The following is a 25,649-nucleotide window of genomic DNA, read 5'->3' on the forward strand; positions in this document are numbered from 1 at the left end:
ATCACTCCTATAATACTTTATCTACAAAAAATATTAATGGGAAAGAAAAATACTCATATAAGGTATTTTTCTCTTATAACCGGAAGTTGCCGTTTTTATTTCCGGTGGTATTGACATGTTTCAAAACTAGAAATAAGATGCTATAATGTGATGCAAAAAAATGTTTCCATAAAGAAAAGTTGAAGTTTTCGATTTCTTTGATCACTTCCTGTGACGACCGGAAGTGACGGCGGACAATCTTATTCCAACTGGTTTTGTCTACTCATGAAGATCTACCATTTATAAAAGTTTGGTGTCTTTATCTCTTACCGTTTACGAGATCTAGCTATGATAAATTCTCATTTTGAGGACAGGAAATCACACGACCGGAAGTGAATTTTAAAAAGAAATTTGACGTTACTGTAGATATTTGCAGTCTAGATAACATACCCTCAAATCATTACAAATACTTTATCTATAAAAATATTTATTGGAAAGAAAAATACTCAAATTATGTAGTTTTTCTCTTATAACCGGAAGGTGTCGTTTTTGCTTCCGGTGGGACTGACATACTTCAAAACAACAAATAAGATGCAATAATGTGACGCCAAGAAGGGTTCCATAAAGAAAAACTGAAATTTTCGATTTCTTTGATCACTTCCTGTGACGACCGGAAGTGACGGCGGACGATCGTATCCCAAATGAATTTATCTACTCATTAAGATCTATCATTCCCATAAGTGTAGTTTCTTCATCTCTTACCGTTTACGAGATCTAGCTATGATAACTTCTCATTTTGAGGACAGGAAATCACGCGACCGGAAGTGAATTTTACAAAAATATTTGACGTTACTGTAGATATTTGCAGTCTAGATAACATATCTTAAAATCATTACAAATACTTTATCTATAAAACATATTTATGGGAAAGAAAAATACTCGAATTATGCAGTTTTTCTCTTATAACCGGAAGTTGTCGTTTTTGTTTCCAGTGGGACTGATATACATCGAAACAACAAATAAAATGCTATAATGTGATGCTAAAAAAGTTTCATGAAAGAAAAGTTGAAATTTTCGATTTCTTTGATCACTTCCTGTGACGACCGGAAGTGACGGCGGACAATCTTAACCCAAATGGACATGCCTACTTATTAAGATCTATTACTCATATAAGTTTGGTATCTTTATCTCTTACCGTTTCTGAGATATGACTTAGACAAAATTATTTTGAAAAAAGCGGAAATCGGACAAATCTGACGACCGGAAGAGAATTTTGAAAAAAGGAAAAAAACGCCTGGGCGTATTTTAGTTCTCTATCATCCCTGAAAATTTCATGAAAATCTGTCCAGCCATCTCTGAGAAATCTTGCCGACAAGATTTGGGGAAAAAAATAATAATAATAATAATAAGAAAAAACAGTAGAATCACTATAAGGTCTTCCGTCTGAAACGGAAGACCTTAATAATAATAAGAAACAATAGAATCACTATAAGGTCTTCCGTGAAGACGGAAGACCTTCTTCACGGAAGACCTTAATAACTAGATGCGTTCTTGTTGCTGGGGCAACAAGCAGGTCTTCCGACCGACTTCTCTTTGCAATCTTTGCTGTGTCATCCCATGAAATAGATTTCATAAAGTATTTTTTTTCGTTTACGTTCATTTACAGTAGGTTCTCAACACAGATCGTGATTGTTCCAGGTATTTCACAAAATATCTCCAAATATAGCTTTTAAAAATCGACAAAATCTTCCAAAGTTGTTATAAAAGAATGAAAAGTAATTTGCATCTGAAAAAAGACAAAAACAAAGAAAAAATTTGGGGAACGCCCCGAGCGGGATTCGAACCCCCGACAGTAAGACAAATTTTGGTTCGGTCATATCTTTGCAATAAACGCACGCATGAAGAAAATGAAAACATATATAGATATTTTTGAAGACGCTCTATAAACCCTGTAAATTCAAAAGAAAAATATTGAAAAACAAAAAAGTTGAAAAATTAGACTTTTTGAATTCACTTCCGTTTGCGACCGGAAGTCAAAACGACGAAAAATGAAGGTCGATCAACACATCTACAATCGATGTTCTATCACCTTAGCAAGTTTCAGTTTCATATCTTTTGCCGTTCTCGAGAATTTTTTGCGACAAAATTCCATTTAAAAAATACAAATTTCCCCAAAAATCGCGAACGGAGAAAAATTTCAAAAAAGTGAGGGACAACCCTGGAGATATTCACAAGATGCATCATCCCTGAAAAAATCGTTAAAATTCGTCCACGCACAGCTGAGATATGACCTGTACTATGAAAAGTGGAATAATAATAATAACTAGATGCGTTCTTGTTGCTAGGGCAACAAGCAGGTCTTCCGCCCGACTTTTCGTTAGAAATCTCTGCTCCGTCAGGCCATGAAATAAATTTCAGAATGTATTTTTATCGTTTACTTTCATTGACAGCAGTCTCTCAACATAGATCGTGATTATTACAGTTATTCCACAAAATATCTCAAAATATAGCTTTTAAAAATCGACAAAATCTTCCATACATTATAAAAAAGAAAGAAAAGTCATATGCAACTGAAAAAAGACAGAAACAAAGAAAACATTTTGCAACGCCCCCAGCGGGATTCGAACCCCCGACAGTGAGACAAAGTTTGGATCGGTTATATCTTTGCAACAAATGCACGCATGAAAATGTTGAAAACATATTTAGAGTTTTTAAAAGATACTCTATCAACCCTGTGATTTCCAAAGAAGAATAGTGAAAAACAAAAAAGTTGAAAAATTAGACTTTTAGATTTCACTTCCGTTTGCGACCGGAAGTCAGAACGACGAAAAATGAAGGTCGATCAACACATCTACATTCGATGTTCTATCACGTCCGTAATTTTCAGTTTTATATCTGTTACTGTTCTCGAGAATTTTTTGCGACAAAATTCCATTTAAAAAATACAAATTTCCCCAAAAAACGCGAACGGAAGTAAATTTCGAAAAAGTGAAGGACACCCCTGGAGATACTAACATGATGCATCATCCCTGAAAAAATCGTTCAAATTGAATCACGCACAGCGGAGATATGACCTGTACTATGAAAAGTGGAATAATAATAATAATAACTAGATGCGTTCTTGTTGCTGGTGCAACAAGCAGGTCTTCCGACCGGTTTTCGTTAGAATTCTATGCTGCGTCATCCCATAAAATTTCAGAATGTATTTTTTTCGTTTACGTTCCTTTACAGCAGCCTCTCAACATATCTCATGATTATTACCAGTATTCCTCAAAATATCTCAAAAATAGTTTTTAAAAATCGGGAAAATATTCCATACATGTTAAAAAAGAGAGAAAATTCATTTGCAACTGAAAAAAGACAGAAACAAAGAAAAAAAAATGTCAACGCCCACAGCGGGATTCGAACCCCCGACAGTGGGATAAAGTTTGGTTTGGTCATATCTTTTCAATATATGCACGCATCAAGATATTGAACACATATTTAGAATTCTCTTAAGACACTCTATAAACCCTGTAAATCCTAAAGAAAAATATTGAAAAACAAAAAAGTTGAAAAATCGGACTTTTTGAATTCACTTCCGTTTGCAACCGGAAGTGCCGACGACGAAAAATAAAGGTCGTTCCCCATAATGGAGTTCGATGTTCTATCACCTCAGTGAGTTTCATGTTCATATCTTCAGCCGTTCTCGAGAAAACTGCTGGACAAAATGCCTTTTAAAAAATACAAAAATCCCCAAAAATCGCGAACGGAAGTAAATTTTGAAAAAATGAAAAACACGTCTGGAGATATTCTTATGATGCATCTTCCCTGAGAAAATCGTTGAAATCTGTCCACTCATAGCTGAGATATCGGCTATACTATGAAAAAAGAATAATAATAATAATAATAATAATAAAAAACAGAAGGAAAACAATAAGGTCTTCCGAAGGAAGTCGGAAGACCTTAATAATAATAATAGAAAACAGAAGAAAAACAATAAGGTCTTCCGAAGGAAGTCGGAAGACCTTAATAATAAGAAACAATAGAATCGCTATAAGGTCTTCCGTGAAGATGGAAGACCTTAATAATAATAGGAAACCGACGGAAAACAATAAGGTCTTCCGAAGGAAGTCGGAAGACCTTAATAATAAGAATAATAATAATAAGAAACAATAGAATCACTATAAGGTCTTCCGTGAAGACGGAAGACCTTAATAATAGGGAAAAAGAAACCGAACGAAAACAATGAGGTCTTCCGTTGGAGACGGAAGACCTTAATTATTTCACACATTCGCACTAAACCTTACCCGTTATGTTGAATGTTATCCATATAACCCGGGATTTTTCGTTAAACCATGCTTACTTTGGGATTCTTGCAGCACTCTCCAAGTAATTTAGAAGCTTTTGATCTGTACAAATCTGAGGTTTTGAAATACCCAGCTTACTGTTGTTCTTTTGCATTATTTTTTTTATCACGAATGGCAGAGGAAAGGCCGAACTGGATACGTAATTAGCTGACTGTCTTCGAAAGAAAATATGATAAATGAAAATAAATAAACGTATTTAATAAAATTTAACCCAATACGAATCACATAATATTTGCAATGTTTGTTTCTAAACCCCCATTTACATGTACGTGTCTTAGCCAAAATTGTTTTTACAAAATATGATCAATTCCAAAGTAACTTGATGTACTATTGTACTCTTATGGCATTATCGGTGGTCGATTATAATGTAAATGACTGATACAGCATAATACAATGAAAACCGTTTTTTGTTAATGTTTACGTGTTTCTATTCATTTTTATTTAAATTACATCTCTAAATACCAACATCACAGAATCTTGTGTTTTAAAATTAACGTCATCTTTCCTAAGACGTCATAATGTATTACTGATTTATTCTAGTAAGAATATTCTGAATGCATCCTTATTACCCATGCGTTGTTGTATATGTATGAAGTTGATGAGGGAAAGGAGGCGTTGCATAATCCAGGAGTAATTTTAAGAAGGCTTTTCCATCAACACTATAAAAAGCCTTTTCAAAGTCGATGAAGTTTAGATATAGTGTTGACTGCAACTCTACTGACTGTTCGATTATTTTACGTAGAGTTTCCTTATTAAATATTCGCTTTTTAGGTATTATCTAGAATTAAATGACATGTCAATCGTTGTGCAATTGCTTGGATTCTATAAACGTACAATTTTCATATTTTTAATTCAGAGAGAAATAATGGTTTCTGGCTTTGTTTCTAGTTTCAGAATAATAGGATTCAGAGTTTTATATCTATACATTAAACTGATGAGGCAGCTCTGACCTACGAAAGCCCAATGAGCTCATTTTCATAGGTAAAAAAATAAAATGTTCGCCTTATAACACGAAGCTTTCGCGAAAAAACGCGTAAGTTTCGCATTATAACGCAAAACTTTAGCGAATAAACGCGTGACTTTCGCGTTATAACGCGTAACTTTTGCAGTTTAGCCAGCCATTTGCTTAAGTCTCAACTTTCTTTTGATTTTGTCATCAAGTTTATTCATTACAATGATAAGCAAAAGGCTATTTTGATCTTGGACTAACACACGATAAATTTTAAGCTTTCTGGCTATTGAATCCATCTTTACTGTAACAATTTTTCTTTCTCAATGCTGTTCAAACAATGCAAAGTTTATGCACGTTTTGCAAATGTTAATCTTCCAGATTAATAATTTCGGAGAAAGCACCCTTTCCGGCGTCTTTTTATGCACTCTCTAGAGAATTTAAAATCATTTTATTAAAAGAGATCAGGATCTCAAAAAATTGACATAATGAGGTAAATTTCTCAATTGTGTCACAATGCATTTGTGAAAATTTGATAGCAGATTTCATTTGTCTCCGTTGGATTCACTTTGGAAATACGATATCCTTTTTTTTTTGCACCACGTCGTCATTCAATTGCTTACGAAAACATTGACAATTCAAAATGTACAAACTCTTCATTGTTTTTTATTTATGGCTAGTCCACGAACTTCTCTATACCCCAATATGTAAATATTGGAGAAACTTTAGAGACCCCTCCTCAATAATTTTGTAATTAACAATATCCAATTATAATTGTTATTTAAACTGCATCATATGACCCGTTAAGGTAGGTCCATACTTTCAGACTTTTCTGTCAAACTGAAAATTTTTCAATTTGAATACCTTGAACAAGTCTTAAATTAAACTTACTAAAACACCCATAAAAGAAATATCTTTGCAGGTTAATTTTCATACAACATGTCTCAGCGCACATACCTCTAAAAACTCAACAGCCAAATTGAACATAAAAAAAGTGTTATATCATATTTCTCTTAGTTATGCACCAAATCGCATCAAATTTATGTTAAAACTTGTGGAGATCAAAAATATTCATTTGCCAAGAGAATATTTGAAATCTTTACTGCAAAACATTAACAAATTGGTGTTGAATCTGTCCATGTCTTTCAGAAAAAAATCTCAAAATATCTTTATTTATTATAATTCTCAAAATCCAAAATGTTAAGATGCCATTTTTTCTTTAAAACTATTAAGAATTATATCTAATGTTAACAAAAACAGCTACTTTATGATGGTTGACCAGAAAATTTTAACAAAACAGTCTTTTGAAGACATATACCCCCATTTTTGGAATATCAATTTTTTCAATTATTTAATGCAAAATTTTTAAAAAGTAAAAATTAAATGGATGATATAGGCTCTAAATCAATAAAAATAGATCCCAGGTTAGTTTGCTCAAAAGAAAATTAAAAAGATTTAGGTTTAATTAAGAATTCTGTGTCTGTGTATGTACTAAATGACATGTAGATCTTATGGACAGAGTCCAATCTGTTAATTTCCATAAGTAATGTATATCAAATGCTTCATATGCACAATAACACTATAATAAACAAATATATACTTGCTAAATCATTTTCAATCACCCGAAAAGATTTATATCAATAGAAAAGTGAAAATCTGAATTTTATATTGATGTGTAAAATTAGAACCGGATCCGTAAAATTGTGGGCCTTCCTTAAGCTCATGAAATTATACATTGTTCATTCACTTTTAAGTCATGTTTCTACAGTGTATAATTTGTTGTCCATTATGATCAATTGCTTAATATACTAGTGGTACAATTGTAGTAAACGTTTCCGATTAAAAAAACAGCTTGAAAAAAGAGTCAAGTGGAGATTGCCCTTAAAAATGAATCCGTCTAAAGGATTACACAATTGAAAAACATGTACAAGAAAGTAAAACTCGTTTTATCAATTCAATGGTAAGGTTTTCAGGTGAAAAATATTCTGATGACTAATCTATCCTATTCTCGCACCATTTCTCTAGTACATCTTCTGAGGAAATGATATGTTATCAATAAGTTCCTGAGAGTTCCCGTCTGTGTTCATGATCTAATCTGTCAGACAAGATCAATGTTCCTGAGTAAAATTACGATATGCATATTATCTTGCGAAATAACGCGAAAGTTTTGGCTTTTATTTGCGGAAGTTTCACGTTTTAGCGCTAAATTTACGCGTTTATTCGCGAAAGTTTCGCGTTAAAACGCATAACATTTATTCTTTTTAACCTACGAAAATGAGCTCATTGGATTTCGTACTGACCTCAGGTTAATGTATTTTCACATTATGAAATTACAATGCAATTGGTACGTGTAATACGACTTTCTTATAAAATCAGCTGTTTGTGACATTGTCATACAAGCAAACATGGCCCGACTATGCGGTTTCAGTATAAAGTTAGACAGTATTAACCAATTTTTTTTCTAAAAGATTACCACATAACCAAACAATTTTATCAATATGAAAGTTGCGGGAATTGTATATCAATTATTTTTAAGACAGGCATTTTTAAAGTTTGATAATCAGGAGCAGTTTTCAATTTAACATCATTTTTATGTATTCTAAAATGTAACAATATTTCAGTCACGATCTTTATTTTCTCTCTGAAGTCCTTAATGACATATACAGTGGACCTTCAGATATCCGGACGCCAGATATCCGGATGCTTCAGTATCCGGACGCTTTTTTATTGGAACAGAAATTCAAAATGTTATTATGTCTTGTTTAACTGGTGATTCAGGTATCCGGACGCTTCACATATCCGGACAAATTGACTGGGAACCAAAGCGTCCGGATAAATGAGGCTCCACTGTATTTGGATATTTTTAATGAAATGTTTTTTTTTTTCTAGAAAGATGGATTTATATGATATTATTTTTTTTTCAAAATCTTGTGCACTACTATTGATGATTTCGGAGATTTTCTGCTCGTATTGTTAAATTTATAAAAATCCATTGATCCAATTCTGAAGGAAAAATTTAACAAACTAACTTTTGAAAATGTAATCAAAATGTAAATGGAAAAGATGTCATGACTTTAATTTATATTGTTTATAACACAATGATATTGCAAGAAAATGGTCGTTTAAATACATTTATAATTTTATATATATTTTAATATTGTGCAAAAATATAGACATCAAAAGTCGAGACATGTTTGTTGAAACACCCTGTATAAATGTTTTATTCATTTATCTTAATTTATTTATTCATTTTTTGTTTTATGAAAACGGTTTCTATATTTTTTTATTCATAGATTCCAATATTCAATATTGGTAGTGATGCAGCTAACAACTTCGAAAAAGCTGTCCTGGTTGCTGGAACATTGAAGATTCCAGAGGTAAAAAAGGCAAATGCCAATCACAGAAAACAAGTGTAAAAGATTATGTTTAAACACGAAAATTAATAATTCATTAATTTAATCATTCAGTACCTATTATCATCGTCATTTATATGCATGTTTATCACTTTTGTAAGGCATTTAAATAAAATTTAATATACATGTATAAACATGTGCTCTAAAGCCTCATTCCGGAAATTAAATATCATGAATTTTACCTCAATCATTACCTTCAACCTTACCAAATTCAATATCTTTACAAAATCATTGCACAAGATAAATGAAAGACGACAGGAGTCTTTAACATCATAGCTGCTTCTTGGAAATGGAACTAGTAAATCTACATATCTTATCATTGTCCTGTTGTCTGAAGTTAATATGAGAAAGATGCTTTAGTTTCTCAATGACATTATCGATGTTGTTTAAGGAGAACCAATGCTTACAATAATCTGTCGAAAATCCGATTGGTACTTTTGGTGCCCCGTTACATGTATTAGCAGATCTGTGATTGAATAAGTATGAGGCATAATTAATCTAAAAGTCAATCAATTCATCGATAAAATATTTCGACGATATTTATCAATTAACAATATTTATTTCATATCTAAAGTAGGCTCGATGTACCTTGTTTAACTCGGAATAAAAGAACTTCAGATACTGATGTATAAGGGGTTAGCGAAAAGTTCGTGGACTAACGACATAAATTAAAACCGCTTTAGGCACTTCATTGAATTTTGAAATATCTACTTAGCATCATCTTTTCTCTCTATAGAATAAACCACAATAACATGTATTATTTTCTAATAAATAACATATATGTTTGTAAGCAATGGCATGTCCAAGCGACACAACCACGAATATGAAAATTTTTTAACGTGAGTGTAACTGAGAAAAATCATTTTGATATATGAGAACTTGACATAAAAAATCCCAATAATTTAGACATAGAATGGGACACAATTGTTCCACGAGATAAGCAATTTTTACCCCACTCTGTAAATTCTTATCTATTACTTAGTTTTATCACAAATTTTACAGTATAAGTAATGTTAAAACAATTTAGGGCTTGTAAATGACGTCAAAAGCGGGGATGGGTTTCTTTTTCAAACCTTCTGTAAAGATTTGCCCCTAAAAAACTTTTATAGTTCTATGGATTGTTAAAACTGCCTACAGAGGAATAAAATGCATTTAGTATAGTTGTTTTTAAATGCAAAGATTCAGAGAGAAAGATGAAAGATGTGCAGTTATAATTTTGATTTGTATTCAAGGTGTAAAAAGCCAATAATATAACGTCTAAAAGTGACGTTGATTATGTGTGGAAGATGATGAACTCAAACAAGCAACTTGCACTGACATAATCAAGGAAGGATCTTTCTCTTTGTCAACATTCATTTACTATTTTATTTTGCATTGAAATCAGCTGTTCGTGACATTGTCAAACAAGCCAGACAGGTTTAAGTTTTAACTTAACTCCGAGGAATCTCATCTAGATAAGTGTATTGACACAGAGGGAGCAGGCATTTGAGAAACTATGACTTGTCTGGCGTCGTAAAACTAAACGACGACAGCACCGAGTGATCATATAATGTCTTTTTTACTTTATAATATTATTTGGCAATTTATCAATGTAACAAGCTTAAACTTACAACATTCTTAAACTTTAGTCGCTTAATTTTCTTTACGAATTTTTTAAGCACAGAATAACTGGTATTGTTTTTTTTTTGCATTAGTCCACGAACGTTTTGAAAAACCCTCGTATCTTATTTATATTTGAAAAAAAAATATTAAGACCATTGGGAAAGATCGATGTTCTTTATTTCCTTATTTTCATGTAAGAAGACCGAGAAAAAATGGTTCAGACTAGGTTGTTAGATTTGTTGATATATGACATTCATATCCAAAGAAAAATGGGAAAAAGAAAAAAAAAACATTTAACAAAGAAAAATAACTATATTATTTAAAGAATTATGAAATAAAAATACAACTTATTTCATTAACTATTTTAAAATCATTATTTATGATACCTAAAACGATTGGACTGTAGACATTGACTATTTAAAACATATATTCTATTATCATTAGTAGCAGTAGTACGTAATTAAATGATAATCATGCCCAGATATTCATGTATTATTAGTTACACAGTAAATAAGTGATCTAATACGGATTCATACAGGATGTGAAATGTAAATCCGTATTGGCAAGGCGAAGCCGAGTCCCAATACGGATTTCCATTTCACACCCTGTATGAATCCGTATTAGGTCACTAACTGACTGTGTAACGAATTTATCCCGCTGAAGACCTTTTTCAATATAAAAAAAAATTATTTGTGCATATTATGAAAATATTAGTTTTAATCCAATAACAATCAACATAATTATATCGTTACGGTAACAAGAAATTTAACTAAACTTCCTACATTAACCGTTTCTTAGCCACAATTTTTATTTACAATAACAACGCTATGAACGGAATCGCGTGTCCGATTTTCATATTATGACTCGACGGAGACGTAATATGGAAACGGAGACGTAATACGGAAAATTTAAGGGCGTCATGTGATTAGCTTTTATCCAATCAGTAATCGACAAATTTGTTTGAAGTGGGATGATTGAATTTGCAGTCCTTGTGCTTTCTCCCACTATGAACCTGCAGTCTTCAATTGCATCCATGGGACAATAGACGCAACTTCTGCTATGAATGGAATTATTTTTCACACTCGCAAAGTACAAACTCTACTACACTTATGTAACGAGTTTATTTATATTTATATATAAAATGTTTTGCAAAAGGAATAAATAGAAGTTTTTATTATTATTTGCTGGAAAAAAGGAATTCAGAATTATTTAAAATTCCTCATTCATATCTTAAAAAAATGATTTTTGTCAATGTATTTAATTGTATAATAAAACTTTAAAAAAAATTGAAGAGAAATGCCATATTTTATTTTTTTTCCTTATCATATTTTCGCATATTTGTACAAATAACGATAGCGCTTCACGCTTAGTTGTTTTAACATACACTGAACCAAACCTCTAAGTGTTAACCAAACTTTTTTAAGTTTTAAAGAAAAATGCACATAATTAAGAATTTCGTTAATTCATGCTTAATAATGCATATTTCAGTTCGATTTTGCGTAAGTTTCATGTAAGTATCTCGTCAGAATTTTTAGCTAAGTGTCAGGGAAATGATGTACCCTCAAAATGAAAACTCACACAAAGATATTTCTTTGGAGGAAGACAACCATTCGCTCTTTTACTGCAAGACATACTTTACTGTTGGATACAATGTACCCCTGAATATGAGATTGACCCATCTGCTGCCACACCTAAAGCCTAGATTTTTTCCAAACCATTGAAATTGAGTAGAAGGGGGGGGCTTAAAATTTCTTATAAAAATCAAAAATGTGTTCAATGGGATTTAGATCTGGAGATCTGAAGATGCATCATCACACAGAGGTCTTTTGGTCAATATCCTTGGACGTTTATCACGTAAGGACACCGCTTTAAGGATGATTCAGAGTACATGAGCTGATATAAGACTGTCACAAGCACCGATTTCTTTTTCCTACGATATCATTTTAATGCGATTGAATTCTTTTGTTTTTATGTTTCTAACATTGTTTCAGGACAATTTAACTGTCTTTAAATCTGGTGTGACGCAAAATTTTGGCCTCAGACGAAGAAATTAAAGTCACTTCCGGTTTGGTTAAATTTTGTCAAAAACTTTCAAATTGTGCTAACTTGGCGATGAAAAAGACGCACAGCCTATCAAAAAATGTTGTTTAAATGGGTTTTGATACGGATTGTTAATTTTTAAAAGTAATATCAAGGACAACTAAACACTGAAATAAAAGTTAGTAAAACGTGGTGCATGGATGGTCCAGATATCAACATTCTAACGGCTCTCCCTTCTTTCTCAATGGTCATTTTGCCAATGTTTTGTGTTTTTTAGTGAAACTGGTTTTTAAATTTTGATAATGATCACAAAAATTTACTAATTACACAAAACACGTACCACAAAGTAAGGCTTTTGTTTTTAAGGTTCGTCATATATCATTGGTTTTCATCGGTGATATTTAGTTTTCTTTCTATAATTGTTGAGAGGACTCATTTGTTGCAATAATTTGAAAATATTATACCATTCCATAGAGTAGATTTTAAATACATAAATTTTATTAAAGTGAACACTTAGAAGTTTTGTTAAGTCAATAGAAAAGCCAAATTTCTTTAATAGTATATCGATTTCAATTAGGATTTCAGCTCTAAAATAAATAGAAAAACATAAATAATCATATAGAAGCAATCTGAAGTTATAATCTTTATTACAGCATTGTTTTTTTTTCATCATAGTGTTAATTATTGATTTTTGTCAGAGAGTTTGAATAACACTGATCGATGACGTCACAACTGCATCAAAACAACAATTACGAGAATGTGATGACGGAGCTGCGTGTATCCAGATAACTGTGTTTGAGAGGCAAACACTTTATAAATTGTTTGTGATCTATAAGAGAAAAAGTGCAATGATCAGGTCTACTAATTTTATAGCCGTGTGTTTTTCTTTACTGAAGACAACAAGCCGCGTCCTTATGTAAGCCCAGATTTCCTTTGTTATTCTTGACAACATCAAAGAATGCAAACATAAGTAATAAACAACGATTTTTAAGTGAACATGGCATAATGAACAACAATAACTCTGCCGGCACATTTTCCAAGTTGCGCAAATGCGCATCATGAGATATTCCAACAGACCAATTGCTATTCATAACGTTCACTGAAAAAAATTGTTTATTTCTTTTAAAATTATTTACTTTTCTCAAAGGAGTAACAGTAGCACAGCTTTCATGAACCTCTCCTGTATTGTGTGTTGTACAGGTTATGTTATAAATGTATTGTACCCCTAAAATGATTGAAAATTAACATTTTGATTTCAAAGGTTACACTATGCTTCAACAACAAATTATTCAGGGGAAATAGAACAAGAAAAATGAATACAACAGACTTTGACGCTTTCGATTCTCCAAACTTTCCACCTCTCGCAGTTTTTAGTGGACAAAGACGTTTGTCTGGTAAGAATTAAACAGCTTCCCCGCAGTCACGCATTTTAACGCATCTGCCGTTTTCTATTTCTAACGCAAACTGATGCATATACCGTTTCCCAACAATCATCATTTTCACGTACCTCAAAAAGTTATTTTAACCTTCCATCTAATGCCAATTTCATTCTATTTTATTCTTGCTAAATTCTTATAAAATTAAAAAAGGTAATTTTCTTATTAAAATTATTATTATTTCTTATCATTACAATAAACTTTATTGAAATTGTACGGAACTATACAGTGCTTGCGGGGAAATGGTAACGTCATATTTCTATGACATGAGCATGTAAAGGTGTTAGTACAAGGGCCAGCTTTATTTCTTCTTGACAGAAGAGAAATCTCTTAAAATTAGATTGATTTATATTTGATTGACTGATATTTTATTTTTTATTTGTTTTTAATTTTTTTTTTAATTATCAATTTTTATTTATTTTTTGAATTTTTTATTTTCTCGCTTTAAAAGGGATTATTCATACTGCCAACTACAAATATACATTACAAGTTAATTCTTTTTGAAACAAAGTCAACTGCTTAAAGTTTTTCAGTTTAATAATAATCTCTACCAAATAATTTGTTTCTTTAAATATAAAAATTTGAAGACATGATTGTTTCTTCTTTAGAACATACAATGTTGAATATTCGTAGTGCATTATTTCACTGTTCCGCTTAATCAAATAAATCTTTTTGTTTCTTCCACCCATATTTACGTTAAGGGCACGGAAAATAAAAAGACTATCGCGTTTTTCACAACCAAAACAATAGACTGTTTTCTTAACATTATATTTTCTGATTAATTGTGCACTGCAAGGAAGTCTTGAGGATAGTTTGTTTTTTTTTTTGTACTTCGAAATAGGTTGTTTGCACATGTTAATGAATATTCAATTTATCCTAAACATACAGTAACTATCAATACTAGTTCTACGAGAAATTTTACCTTAGATTTTCTTTTTTCTCCTTCTTATGACTAGTCCCCTGCTGAAAGTAAGCAAAAAAATATTTTAAATAGATAGAAAAGGTTATAGCAAATTCGGGATTTACGGTCCTTAAGATATCTTGAGATTTCCGGAACTGCTAGATTTGTTGTAGAACAATTTCAAAGCAGTCCAGGTGCAGTAAAATAGCAGACCTAATTATATGTAGTGAGAAAGCAGTCCTAATGCAGTCCAATTGACTAATTTGTGAGACTTTTTGGTTGTCAGGATATGTCTTGTACGCAGTGAACTAACTGTAAATTCGACCACTCTTGTAATATGATAGAATGCGTCCAATATTTTGGCCACAGTACAAAACTTAGTTGTACCCATATATGAGAGCACATCTTATATCGGAGAAAACAAAACTTTCATTAAACAAATGTGACATTGTGACGCAGAGATTTATCATATATTACCATCAGTAAATTATTTCTCCTTTTCCTAGGGCCATCAAAGAAATTTGAATTATAATGTATTCATGACGAAGATCTTTGCTTTTTTCCAGGGAAGTAGCATTGAGGATGTCTAAATGATGCGATCATTAAAAAGTTTTTCAATTTCTTACAGAATGCTTCTAGAAAAATGATGTCCTTCAAGGAAAACTTTGTGGAACATTTTCTTGAAATTGATCCGTTAGATTTGTCAAGATCAAATAAAAGTGAACAAACACATTTAAAATGTTCTTTAGAAATATTGTGACGTCATTACTCTTAAATTAATGTCCATTACAGTAAACAGAACTAGGTAATACCAGGAAAAGTTTTGATAAATAGTGATATTAAATTAAATTTTAAATTGAAATAAAATTTAAGGATGTACAACACACCTACCCCAAAAAATTCCTATCGTTTAATTTTCGTTATTTTTGTATATTTAGTACATGACTATATCTTCTGCATACATGCACATTTCGGACAAAATCGTTTGAGTGGTTTTTGGACAGGAAGTTCCGAAAGGTACCCCCCTTTAGATGTTTACAAGGAGAGAAATTTTTTTATCAATGAACTATTTAAACCTTGATTTTCAAAGAAGCCAGGTTAGATATAATTGTCAAATTTTATTGACGTATTCCTTTAACCATTTAGTTTAACACAAAAACATGGTCATCTTTTTGATATACAAATCATCAAAACAATTTTTAAAGACCTTAAACTGAAAAACTATGAATTATCTACGCTTTGGAAATTGTGTATTTTTCAAATTCAATTTTTTTTTGTGAAAAAACCTGTCGTTTAATTTTGGTAAAAAACTTTCTTTAGGTAGCTGGTAGTATAAAAATAATCTTCATAATTTTTTTGTATAATTTTTGTACGACCAGTTTTGATTTAATAGCGGAAAATCACCCCCTCTCCCTTTCTCAATAAATCACGTTGCCGCGCGTCTTTCAGACGAGGGTCGATCACTTTTCTATGAATCTACAAATACACATTTTAAAAAAAATCAAATTGGAATATTGCTTTTGCTTCAAAAATATTTTAACTTACACATTTAAAAGTTCTCACATGTAAAACGTATTAAAATATAGATTTTTAGGCAATTTTTGAGCACCCCTACCAACCCACCCCTTCCTTTTTTGCGTCGCAGACCATTAGCGTTTGACAAAGCGTCGTTTACAGTGCAAATATACTAGTATTTCGTCATTTGAATCTCGGAGGTATGCATTTGTTTTTAAATTCATGAATGCAAAATAAATATTGAATACTGTTTTTAGATGTATCAGGAAAAAATTACTGAAGGATTTTAGTGTTTAGTCCATATATGTAATCGTTATGCATTCCATATCACATGAAACCTGGATACGAATTCAAGTTATGTTGAACTTGAATATGTTGATTTTTAATTTTATTTCTTTAATTTTATTTATTAAAAAAAATGGTGTATGTTCAACTCTCCTGTGATTTAAATGGAATAATTGTAGTTTTTTTCATGTCATTATTTCAAACGAGACAGTATGTGGGCCTGGGGATACATTGACATTTGTATAGATGTACACCCTTCATGATATTGTACGCATTCTTTCAATGTCGTTGCTTCTATAGCCTAAGTTAAAATGAAAATTCCGTATTCGTCCACATTAGCTTCAAAATATCAAACATTAAACTCTTCATCTTTTTTAATTTATATCAAATCGCACATTGATATTTTAAAAAATCTTATAGGATACGTTTTGTTTTGATTCGAGGAAATGCGAACCGACATGGTTGACGACAGAAAGTTAAACGATTTGCTGCAATAGGATATTCATAAATGCAGATAAATTCAGTACTACTCAACAATTCTTTTCAATTCTATACTTACATTGTATGAGGTCTATAGTATTCAATTTATATCGGATTTATCAGGTCTTGCTGTAAATGTATCTGATTCTGTGGAAAACCGTGAATAAAGGGAGGAAAATAAACATCTCCTACATGTTCAGAGTTGTTCCTCTTTGATCAGTGAGGGTCTGAGAACAACATCGATTTTACATTGTAAAAAGTTTTTTGTTTGTTTATTTTTGTTTTATTTAATTAAAGAAATAAAACAATATTTATACCGTATATGCACAAATTGTAATGAAGACTATTAATCGGAATGTTATAAAGCCAATTGTACATAATGAGAATTTCGGCAATGTAAAATAAAATTTTCAGAATAAAAAAAATGCTGCGCTTTGATCAAGAATCCAATTTATTGTATATGAATTGAAATAAAAATTAAGGGATGGTATTTTATGTCTTGCTTTTTACGGAGTTTAATCGGGTTAATTAAAAAAAAAACATAATCACAGCCAAGCCCCATATCCCATTTTTCTTTTATGATTGATATACATCGGGATCGTTTTACTCGTCATTTTGACGCTTTATTTTTGACGTTAAATTTGACGTCATGTCAAACGTTCAATTGAAATCGCAAGAGTTATCTCCCCCAGTGTGTTGTACGTCTTTAACATCGTCCTATGCCCCATTATTTTAACCAGTCCAAGTCTAATTGGAGTGCGCATGACCTGCGCAGCTTTTTAATTTCATGCCGTCATTTGTGCGACAGTACACCTTTGCCAAATATTTTCATTTTAATACAAAATTAACATTATCTGTAACCCCTACTGATCTGAAAATGTGATATTACGACAATAAATAGGATAAAAACACTGAAATGGCTCTACCAACGTCACCATTTTCGGATTTTATAAGCAACGCATGACGCTGAAGAACGACGCATGACTTGCTTGCATGCTTCCATGGATATTATATTAAAAACTGATGACAGAACAACTAAAGAAGCATACTAGCAATTCAAAGATTGCTTTTTTAAACCAAAAAAAATGTTTAAAAATCTCCGATATTTTATCTGTAATGATACAGACCCTGAGACGTGCTACTACCCCAAAAAAGCGTGTAACTTTCGTGCGCTTTCCGTTTCGTGCAAACCGTGTAGCGTTTCGTGTAAACCGTGCAGCGTTTCGTGTAAGCTCCAAAGCGTTTTGTGCAAACCGTGTAGCGAGCGTGCGAGAATCGTGTGAGAAACGTGCGACTTTCGTGTACGAATCGTGTGAGAAACGTGTGACTTTCGTGCAAGAATCGTGTAAGATTCGTTCGGAAGTCATTTCATTCTAAATATGGCTATCGATGGGTCAGAATGTCAAATTGTATTAGTATTATATTATTAAAATAGTTATGATTGTGATATTTTTGGAGTAATAACAAAAAAATGGAACAACAAAACGAAATTACACGGTAATGTATAATATATATTTGTTTGATTTCTTTTCCTTCCAATGAAAATGTGTTCAAATTAATCAACTATGTACAACACTTTTAAGGGCATTGAATTCATTATACTATCAACGCGATCATGGCTTCTAAAATATTTTTCCCAAAGAAAGAAAGAAATTAATACCGGTATAATTTTTTTTATTTAAAGCAAAAATATCACAGGACTCTGCTCTTGTCTTTACACTTAAAGTACGTGAAAGAAAGTTTTGAAACGATGTGTCATTTAATACCTTTTAATCATGCATAAAATTTGTTGCTCATTATTGTCAAATACTAGTAAATAGATTATAATTTGAATTCGCATGCCATGAGAACAACGCGTTTAGAAAGGAGGGGGGGGGGGGCTATTTATTAAATTACTAGAAAAGTCTTTCATTTTATGTTATAACTTTCAATCTAATGTTAGTTTGAATAAATGCTAAATTTTCTTTTCTTTTCTTAAATCTTTTGTTAAATGCTTGCGCAGATACACCCCTTAAAAATATATTGGAATCTTCCTTCCGTCTTTCAACTGTGATCAAGGTCATTTACAACAGCGATCACGGGCTCCGACTCCGAGTGCATGCAACTGAAAACCTGTTTTGCTATATATACATATTGAGTTCACGGCTTAATGACACCTGAAATTACGACTGGGTTTTATTTTTTGAAATAAAATAAATATTTAATGGGTACAACTTACATATCGACGGATTTAATCTTTTATTCATTTTGTAAATCCGAATTTCTAGCTATAAACAGTAAAATAAACAGAACTGATTTAGTAGACTCTTTTCATGAATATCATGTAAGAACAGTTGAGAAGTAAATCACATAAGTCACGTACTTTTTATTTCATCTACGATATTTCAGTTTTCTTGTAATATATCTGAATGCCATGTGGCTTTGTGAAAGGTTTCCATATAATTAATCATAAAACCGTAATAATGTCAGAGATATTCCGAGTAGAAAATCCAAATCGATCGAGGCCAAAACGTGCGAGAATTGTATACAAAGCGTGTGAGAAACGTGTACAAAGCGTTTCGTGCAGCCTTTCGTGTAAAGCGTTTCGTGTAAACCGTGTAGCGTTTCGTGTAAACCGTGCAGCGTTTCGTGCAAACCGTGTAGCGTTCGTGTACCGTTCGTGCAGTGAGCGTGTGGGGTAATAGCACGTCTCAGGGTCTGTATGTTGTAATACCGTAATATGGCAATTTTAGAGGAATTGGGCTTGAAAAAATAAACTTAGTAATTTATTTATCGACAAAAGTAGATGGTGAATTTTTTTTTGAAATTTTATAATGTGATGACTCTTTTGAAAAACTTTCGTGTACTTGAATAAACTAGAAATCTCTAGGGCAGAAATACAAAAAATATGGAAAAAATGTGATAAATTGCAACTAATTCCCATAGGGTCTAATAGTAAAACTTGACATTTTTTGAAATGGTCACCTAAGAAATCGGGATGGTAAACATTCGATTTTTTAATCTTCAACAATTAATATAACAGAAAAAATTAATTATCAAAAAAGTGTCAAAATCCCTAAGGAAGAAATAATTAGACTCGGCCTCGTTAAGCAGCATAACTTTCTACTTCTATAAAATCTTGAACCCCATGACATACATGTAACTAGTGCTAATTGTAACGGGGACCGTTACAGATGTTCCCCAAACGCTCCCCAACTCCCTTTTATAGTTATATTCCCTGTAAGCGTAATTGAATAAGACAAACTCTATGCATTTGAGACTTTATCAACGTTTACCCAAAAGTGTACCATGTTCATTCAAATTTTATCATTGCACACTTGCGCATGTGAATGCATGTGCGTAATGACCATATCATATTGTCTACACAATCTATATATTTTAATATGCTAAATATTAAAGTATTTTATCCAAAAATATAAAAAAAAACCGCTCATTCAAGTGTATTTTTAATTTTACCCATTTAACGTGCACGCAAGTGCATACATGAGCATGGTGACCATACCTTCTTGTATAAGTCCATTACATCTATCTGTGTTCTAAATCTCACTCCGTTTGGTTCAAAACCAAGGGAGTTATAGCTGTTTAAAGTTTGAGCCAATTAGATTGCAGCGCACGTACACGCACGTGTATGCATGTGCATGGTGACCATACCTTCTTGTAGAAGTCCATTATATTTATCTATGTTCCAAATCCCATCCTGTGTGGTTGAAAACCGAGGGAGTTATAGCTATTTAAAGTTTCAGCCAAGCAGATTGCAGTGCACGTGCATACACGTGTTTTCATGATAATTGCTATATATCATGTTGTAAGATATCATAAAACATGACTATGTTCAAAATGTCAAAGGATTTCGTCAAAAAACAAGAAAGATATTGAGACTTTAGTTTCAGCCAATCAGAGCAAAGCGCACGTGCATGCGCGTGAGATCTTGCTATTTTGACCATGTCATCTTGTCTATGCTCCTAATATATCATAACAATATGAGTTTCAACGCATTTCATCAAAAATTGAGAAAGTAAGTCTATATCAATTATATTGATCATTTCTTGTGTTGCACGTGCGCGCTCTTGCAAGCACGTGCGCGCAAAATGACCTTGACTAGGCAAATCTACATAACATGTCTACTAACCCTAAAAAGGTTTTACCTACATCGGATGAACAGTTTACAAGATCATTCCTGGACAAAAAAGTACCCAGGAAGAAGAAGAAGAAAAATAATGATAACTAGTGCTAATTGTAACGGGGACCGTTACAGATGTTCCCCAAACGCTCCCCAACTCCCTTTTGGTGCCATATTCCCTGTAAGCTTCATTAAATAGGACAAAATCTATGCATTTGATACTTTAACAACGCCAAGTTCATTCAAATTTTAGCATTGCACGCGTGCACATGTGAATGCATGTGTGTAATGACCATATCATATTGTCTACACAATCTATATATTTTAATATGCTAAATATTAAAGTATTTAATTCAAAAATATATTAAAAAAACCGTTCATTCAAGTGTATTTTTGATTTTACAATGTACCCATTTCACGTGCACGCACTTGCATACATGAGCATGATGACCATACCTTCTTGTAGGAGTTCATTACATCTATCTATGTTCTAAATCCCAACCTGTTTTGTTGAAAACCAAGGCAGTTATAGCTGTTTAAAGTTTTAGCCAATCAGATTGCAGCGCACGTACAAGCACATGTATGCATGTGCATGGTGACCATACTTTTTTGTAGAAGTCCATTATATATATCTATGCTCCAAATCCCATCCTGTTTGGCTGAAAACCAAGGGAGTTATAGCTGTTAAAAGAGTCAGCCAATCAGATTGCAGAGCACATACACACACGTGTATGCATGTGCATGCTGACCATACCTTCTTGTAGAAGTCCATGATATATATCTATTTTCCAAATCCCATCCTGTTTCGTTGAAAACCAAGGGAGTTATAGCTATTTAAAGTTTCAGCCAATCAGATTGCAGCGAACGTGCATACACGTGTTTTCATGATAATTGCTATTTATCATGTTGTAGGATATCGTAATGCATGGCTATGTTCAAAATTTCAAAGGATTTCGTAAAAAAACAAGAAAGATATTGAGACTTTAGTTTCAGCCAATCAGAGTAAAGCGCACGTGCATGCCCGTGAGATCTTGCTATTTTGACCATGTCATCTTGTCTATACTACTATTATATCCTTACTTTATGAGTTTCAAAGCATTTCATCAAAAAATAGAAAAGTTACGGCAGTATACATTATATTGGTCATTTTACGTGTTGCACGTGCCCGCTTTTGCAAGCACGTGCGCGCAAAATGACCTTCGTTCGGCAACTCTACATAACATGCCTACTAACCCTAAAAATGTTTCACCTAAGTCGGATGTATAGTTTACAAGATCACTCGTGGACAAAATTTTCCCAGGAATAATAATAATAATAATAATAAGAAACAGAGTAAAAACAATATGTTCCCCAACTTCGTTTGGGGAACATAACTAGTGCTAATTGTAACGGGGACCGTTACAGATGTTCCCCAAACGCTCCCCAACTTCCTTTTGGTACCATATTCCCTAAAAGCTTCATTAGATAAGACAAACTCTATGCATTTGAGAGTTTAACATCGTTTACCCAGAAGTATACCAATTTCATTCAAATTTTAGCATTGCACGCGTGCGCGTGTGAATGCACGTGCGTAATGACCATATAATCTTGTCTTCACAATCTATAGATTTTAATATACTAAATATCAAAGTATTTAATCCAAAAGTATTAAAAAATACACTAATTTATGTGTAATTTTGATTTTACTCATTTTACGTGCACGCACGTGCTCACATGAGCATGGCCACCATACTTTCTTGTAGAAGTCCATTACACCTATCTATGTTCTAAATCCCACCCCATTTGGTTGAAAACCAAGGGAGTTATAGCTGTTCAAAGTTTCAGCCAATCAGATTGCAGGGCACGTACATGCACGTGTATGCATATGCTTGGTGACCGTATCTTCTTGTAGAAGTCCATTATATCTATCCATGTTCCAAATTCCATCCTGTTTGGTTGAAAACCAAGGGAGTTATAACTTTTTAAAGCATAAGCCAATCAAATTGCAGCGCACGTGCATGCACGTGTTTTCATGATAATTACTATAAATCTTATTGTAGGATATCCTAATACATGCCTATGTTTAAAATTTCAAAGGATTTGGTCAAAAAACCAGAAAGATATTGAGACTTTAGTTTCAGCCAATCAGAGCGAAGCGCACGTGCATGCGCGTGAGATCTTGCTTTTTTGATCATGTCATCTTGTTTACGCTACTAATATATCCTTACATTATAAATTTCAAAAGATTTCATCAAAAAATAGAAAAGTTACGGCTATATCCATTATATTGGTCATTTCACGTGTTGCACGTGCGCGCTCTTGCAAGCACGTGCAAGCAAAATGGCATGTTGACAATGTCATTTTATCTACATTTATAATATGTCTATATATTCTAAATATCGAAGCATTACATTAAAAAATGTAAAAGTTACGGCAATTTCAAGTATATTGGTCATTTCACGTGTTGCACGTGCGCGCTCTTGCAAGCACGTGCGCGCAAAATGACCTTCGTTCCGCAAATCTACATAACATGCCTACTTATCCTAAAAAGGTTTCCCCTTAATCGGATGTGTACTTTACAAGATCATTCGCGGACAAAATTTTCCCAAGAAGAAAAATAATAATAACTAGAGCAAAGCTCGTTGCAAAGCAACGAGTAGGTCTTCCGTCCTGTTTGACCGGAAGTAGTATTAATTTTTAACAAAAATGAGAAATAACGCCTAAAAATGGTTTGAATCCTCTAACGCTATGTTAATTAATGCAAAAATAAGCAATTTTTTGTTACTTCCGGTTTGACCGGAAGTGACGACGACGGTCGAAAAATTATTTTTTTGCTTCTAGAGACATTTGTTACCAAAAAACTTGTCAAGAACGGCAAAAATACGCGTTTTTCGACTACTTCCGGTTTGGCCGGAAGTGACGACGCCGAACGTTTTTTGATGACTTCAATAGATTAAGCTTGTCATTTTGAACAACTTTGCTTCTTTGACGTATTACAAATTCTCAATACGTTTTGAGATATAAAGAAAAAACTGTCGGCCCCTCTAGGCCCTTAAATTTAGGGGTCAGCCCTTTTTTCGAGATATCATTTGAAAAATCTTTAAATTCTACACTTCTTTTGTTCTTAATGTATTCAAAAAATATTTTCAGGTAAAAAGATATCGAAGAAAAGGTGTGAGAAATTTTGAAATTTGTGATAAGTCTATTTTCAGGCCATAGCGAGCGCCGACGAGCGTCATTTCCAGTAAATTTGATATACCTGATGCACCTCTCCAGACATAGCTCTACTTACCCTCAAAGTTTGAAGTTTCTATCTAGAGCCGTTTTTCGGGAAAATTGTGGACAAAATGACCCTTAAAAATAAGGAAATTGACGATATCTCTAGACCGGAAGTGACGTCATCGAAACGGAAAAAAACGCATAAAGTTCAAGTGATGTTCCATACGTCCTGAAAGTTTCATAAGATTTTGTTGAGCCGTTTTCGAGAAATGGCGTGCACAAAATCGGTAAGAAAAAAAAAATAATAATAAAAGTGAAAAAGAAACCGAAGAAAAACAATAAGGTCTTCCGCTGAAGACGGAAGACCTTAATAAGAAACAGAGTAAAAACAATATGTTCCCCAACTTCGTTTGGGGAACATAATTACAAGATAATGTTTCTACGGTTCTTTAAACATCAATACCTACAAGTAAAATTAAACTAGAACTGTCCGATAGGGACAAATATCCCTGCTGGATTTTTCAGAGAAGATGCCAATTCACAAATATTTTTTTGGATCTAAGAGGTGTTCACAATTTTCTTTTACAAATTACACTGAAAATATAATTGCTCATTTTATTCTTTAATGATTGAAACAAAGGTGCAACCAAATACAACATTAATATAGTAATACATTGTAATTCCAATGTACAATTTGTTTTATTCCATTGAAAAAATAAATTGCAACTACATGCGTACCAGTATGTGTCATTACACACTAAAAACTGATGTTGAAAAAATCATTATACAAAACCAAATTAATCTTGGTAACTTCAAATGAAATTCATTTAAACAATGATAAAGAGCAGTTTATCCAGTGATTAAGTGCTAAGGGCTTTGACAGACAATAAATTACAATGAAGAGAATTATAGAAAAGAGATCTTAAATTCTTGTGCCTAATTCCCAAGAGATAAAAATAACACATACTTGAGAAGAGGTGTCTTAACAACTTCCCACATCAAACTCATTAATTTATCTATTACTCGATGCATGTCAATTCATTGCTCTTAAGACACAAATGAATTAACATTATTTTCTCTGTAATGTAAAAACTGTTTTTGACAATTAATGATGTTTCTTTGTTAGTTTTAATGAGTAGTTTTAAGCTGCAGTTCACATTTTGCACAGATATTATAGATCCTATGTCATAAACCTTGCACATAAACCCAAAATAAACAAGTAAATCAAAATAAAAAAACCATGAAACTTGTAAATGCAGAGAAACTAACAAATAACGTTCAAAATTCTAGTTGCATACCTTCATATGGTGAATAATAAGTATACAATTAGTTGCAATAGTTTCTGAGAAATGGTCTGCACAAAACCACAAAATATAAATAAA

General features: G+C 32.5%; 1 protein-coding gene across 1 annotated transcript in view; it reads left to right on the top strand.

Annotated features, from left to right (window-relative positions):
* Positions 1-8,570: 8,570 nt before the first annotated feature.
* LOC134239523 (L-asparaginase 1-like) overlaps positions 8,571-25,649 on the top strand; it is a 28,453-nt gene continuing 11,374 nt past the window's right edge. Inside the window, exons 1-2 of the mRNA XM_062721695.1 lie at positions 8,571-8,654; positions 13,594-13,726. Coding sequence (XP_062577679.1) covers positions 13,645-13,726 — 82 coding nt within the window. The 5' untranslated portion in view covers positions 8,571-8,654; positions 13,594-13,644. The remainder of the gene's footprint in view (positions 8,655-13,593; positions 13,727-25,649) is intronic.

This window comes from Saccostrea cucullata, unplaced genomic scaffold (genome assembly GCF_032062105.1).
Source record: "Saccostrea cucullata isolate Sc308-1 unplaced genomic scaffold, CSIRO_AGI_Scuc_v1 ctg3127, whole genome shotgun sequence".
NCBI lineage: Eukaryota > Metazoa > Mollusca > Bivalvia > Ostreida > Ostreidae > Saccostrea > Saccostrea cuccullata.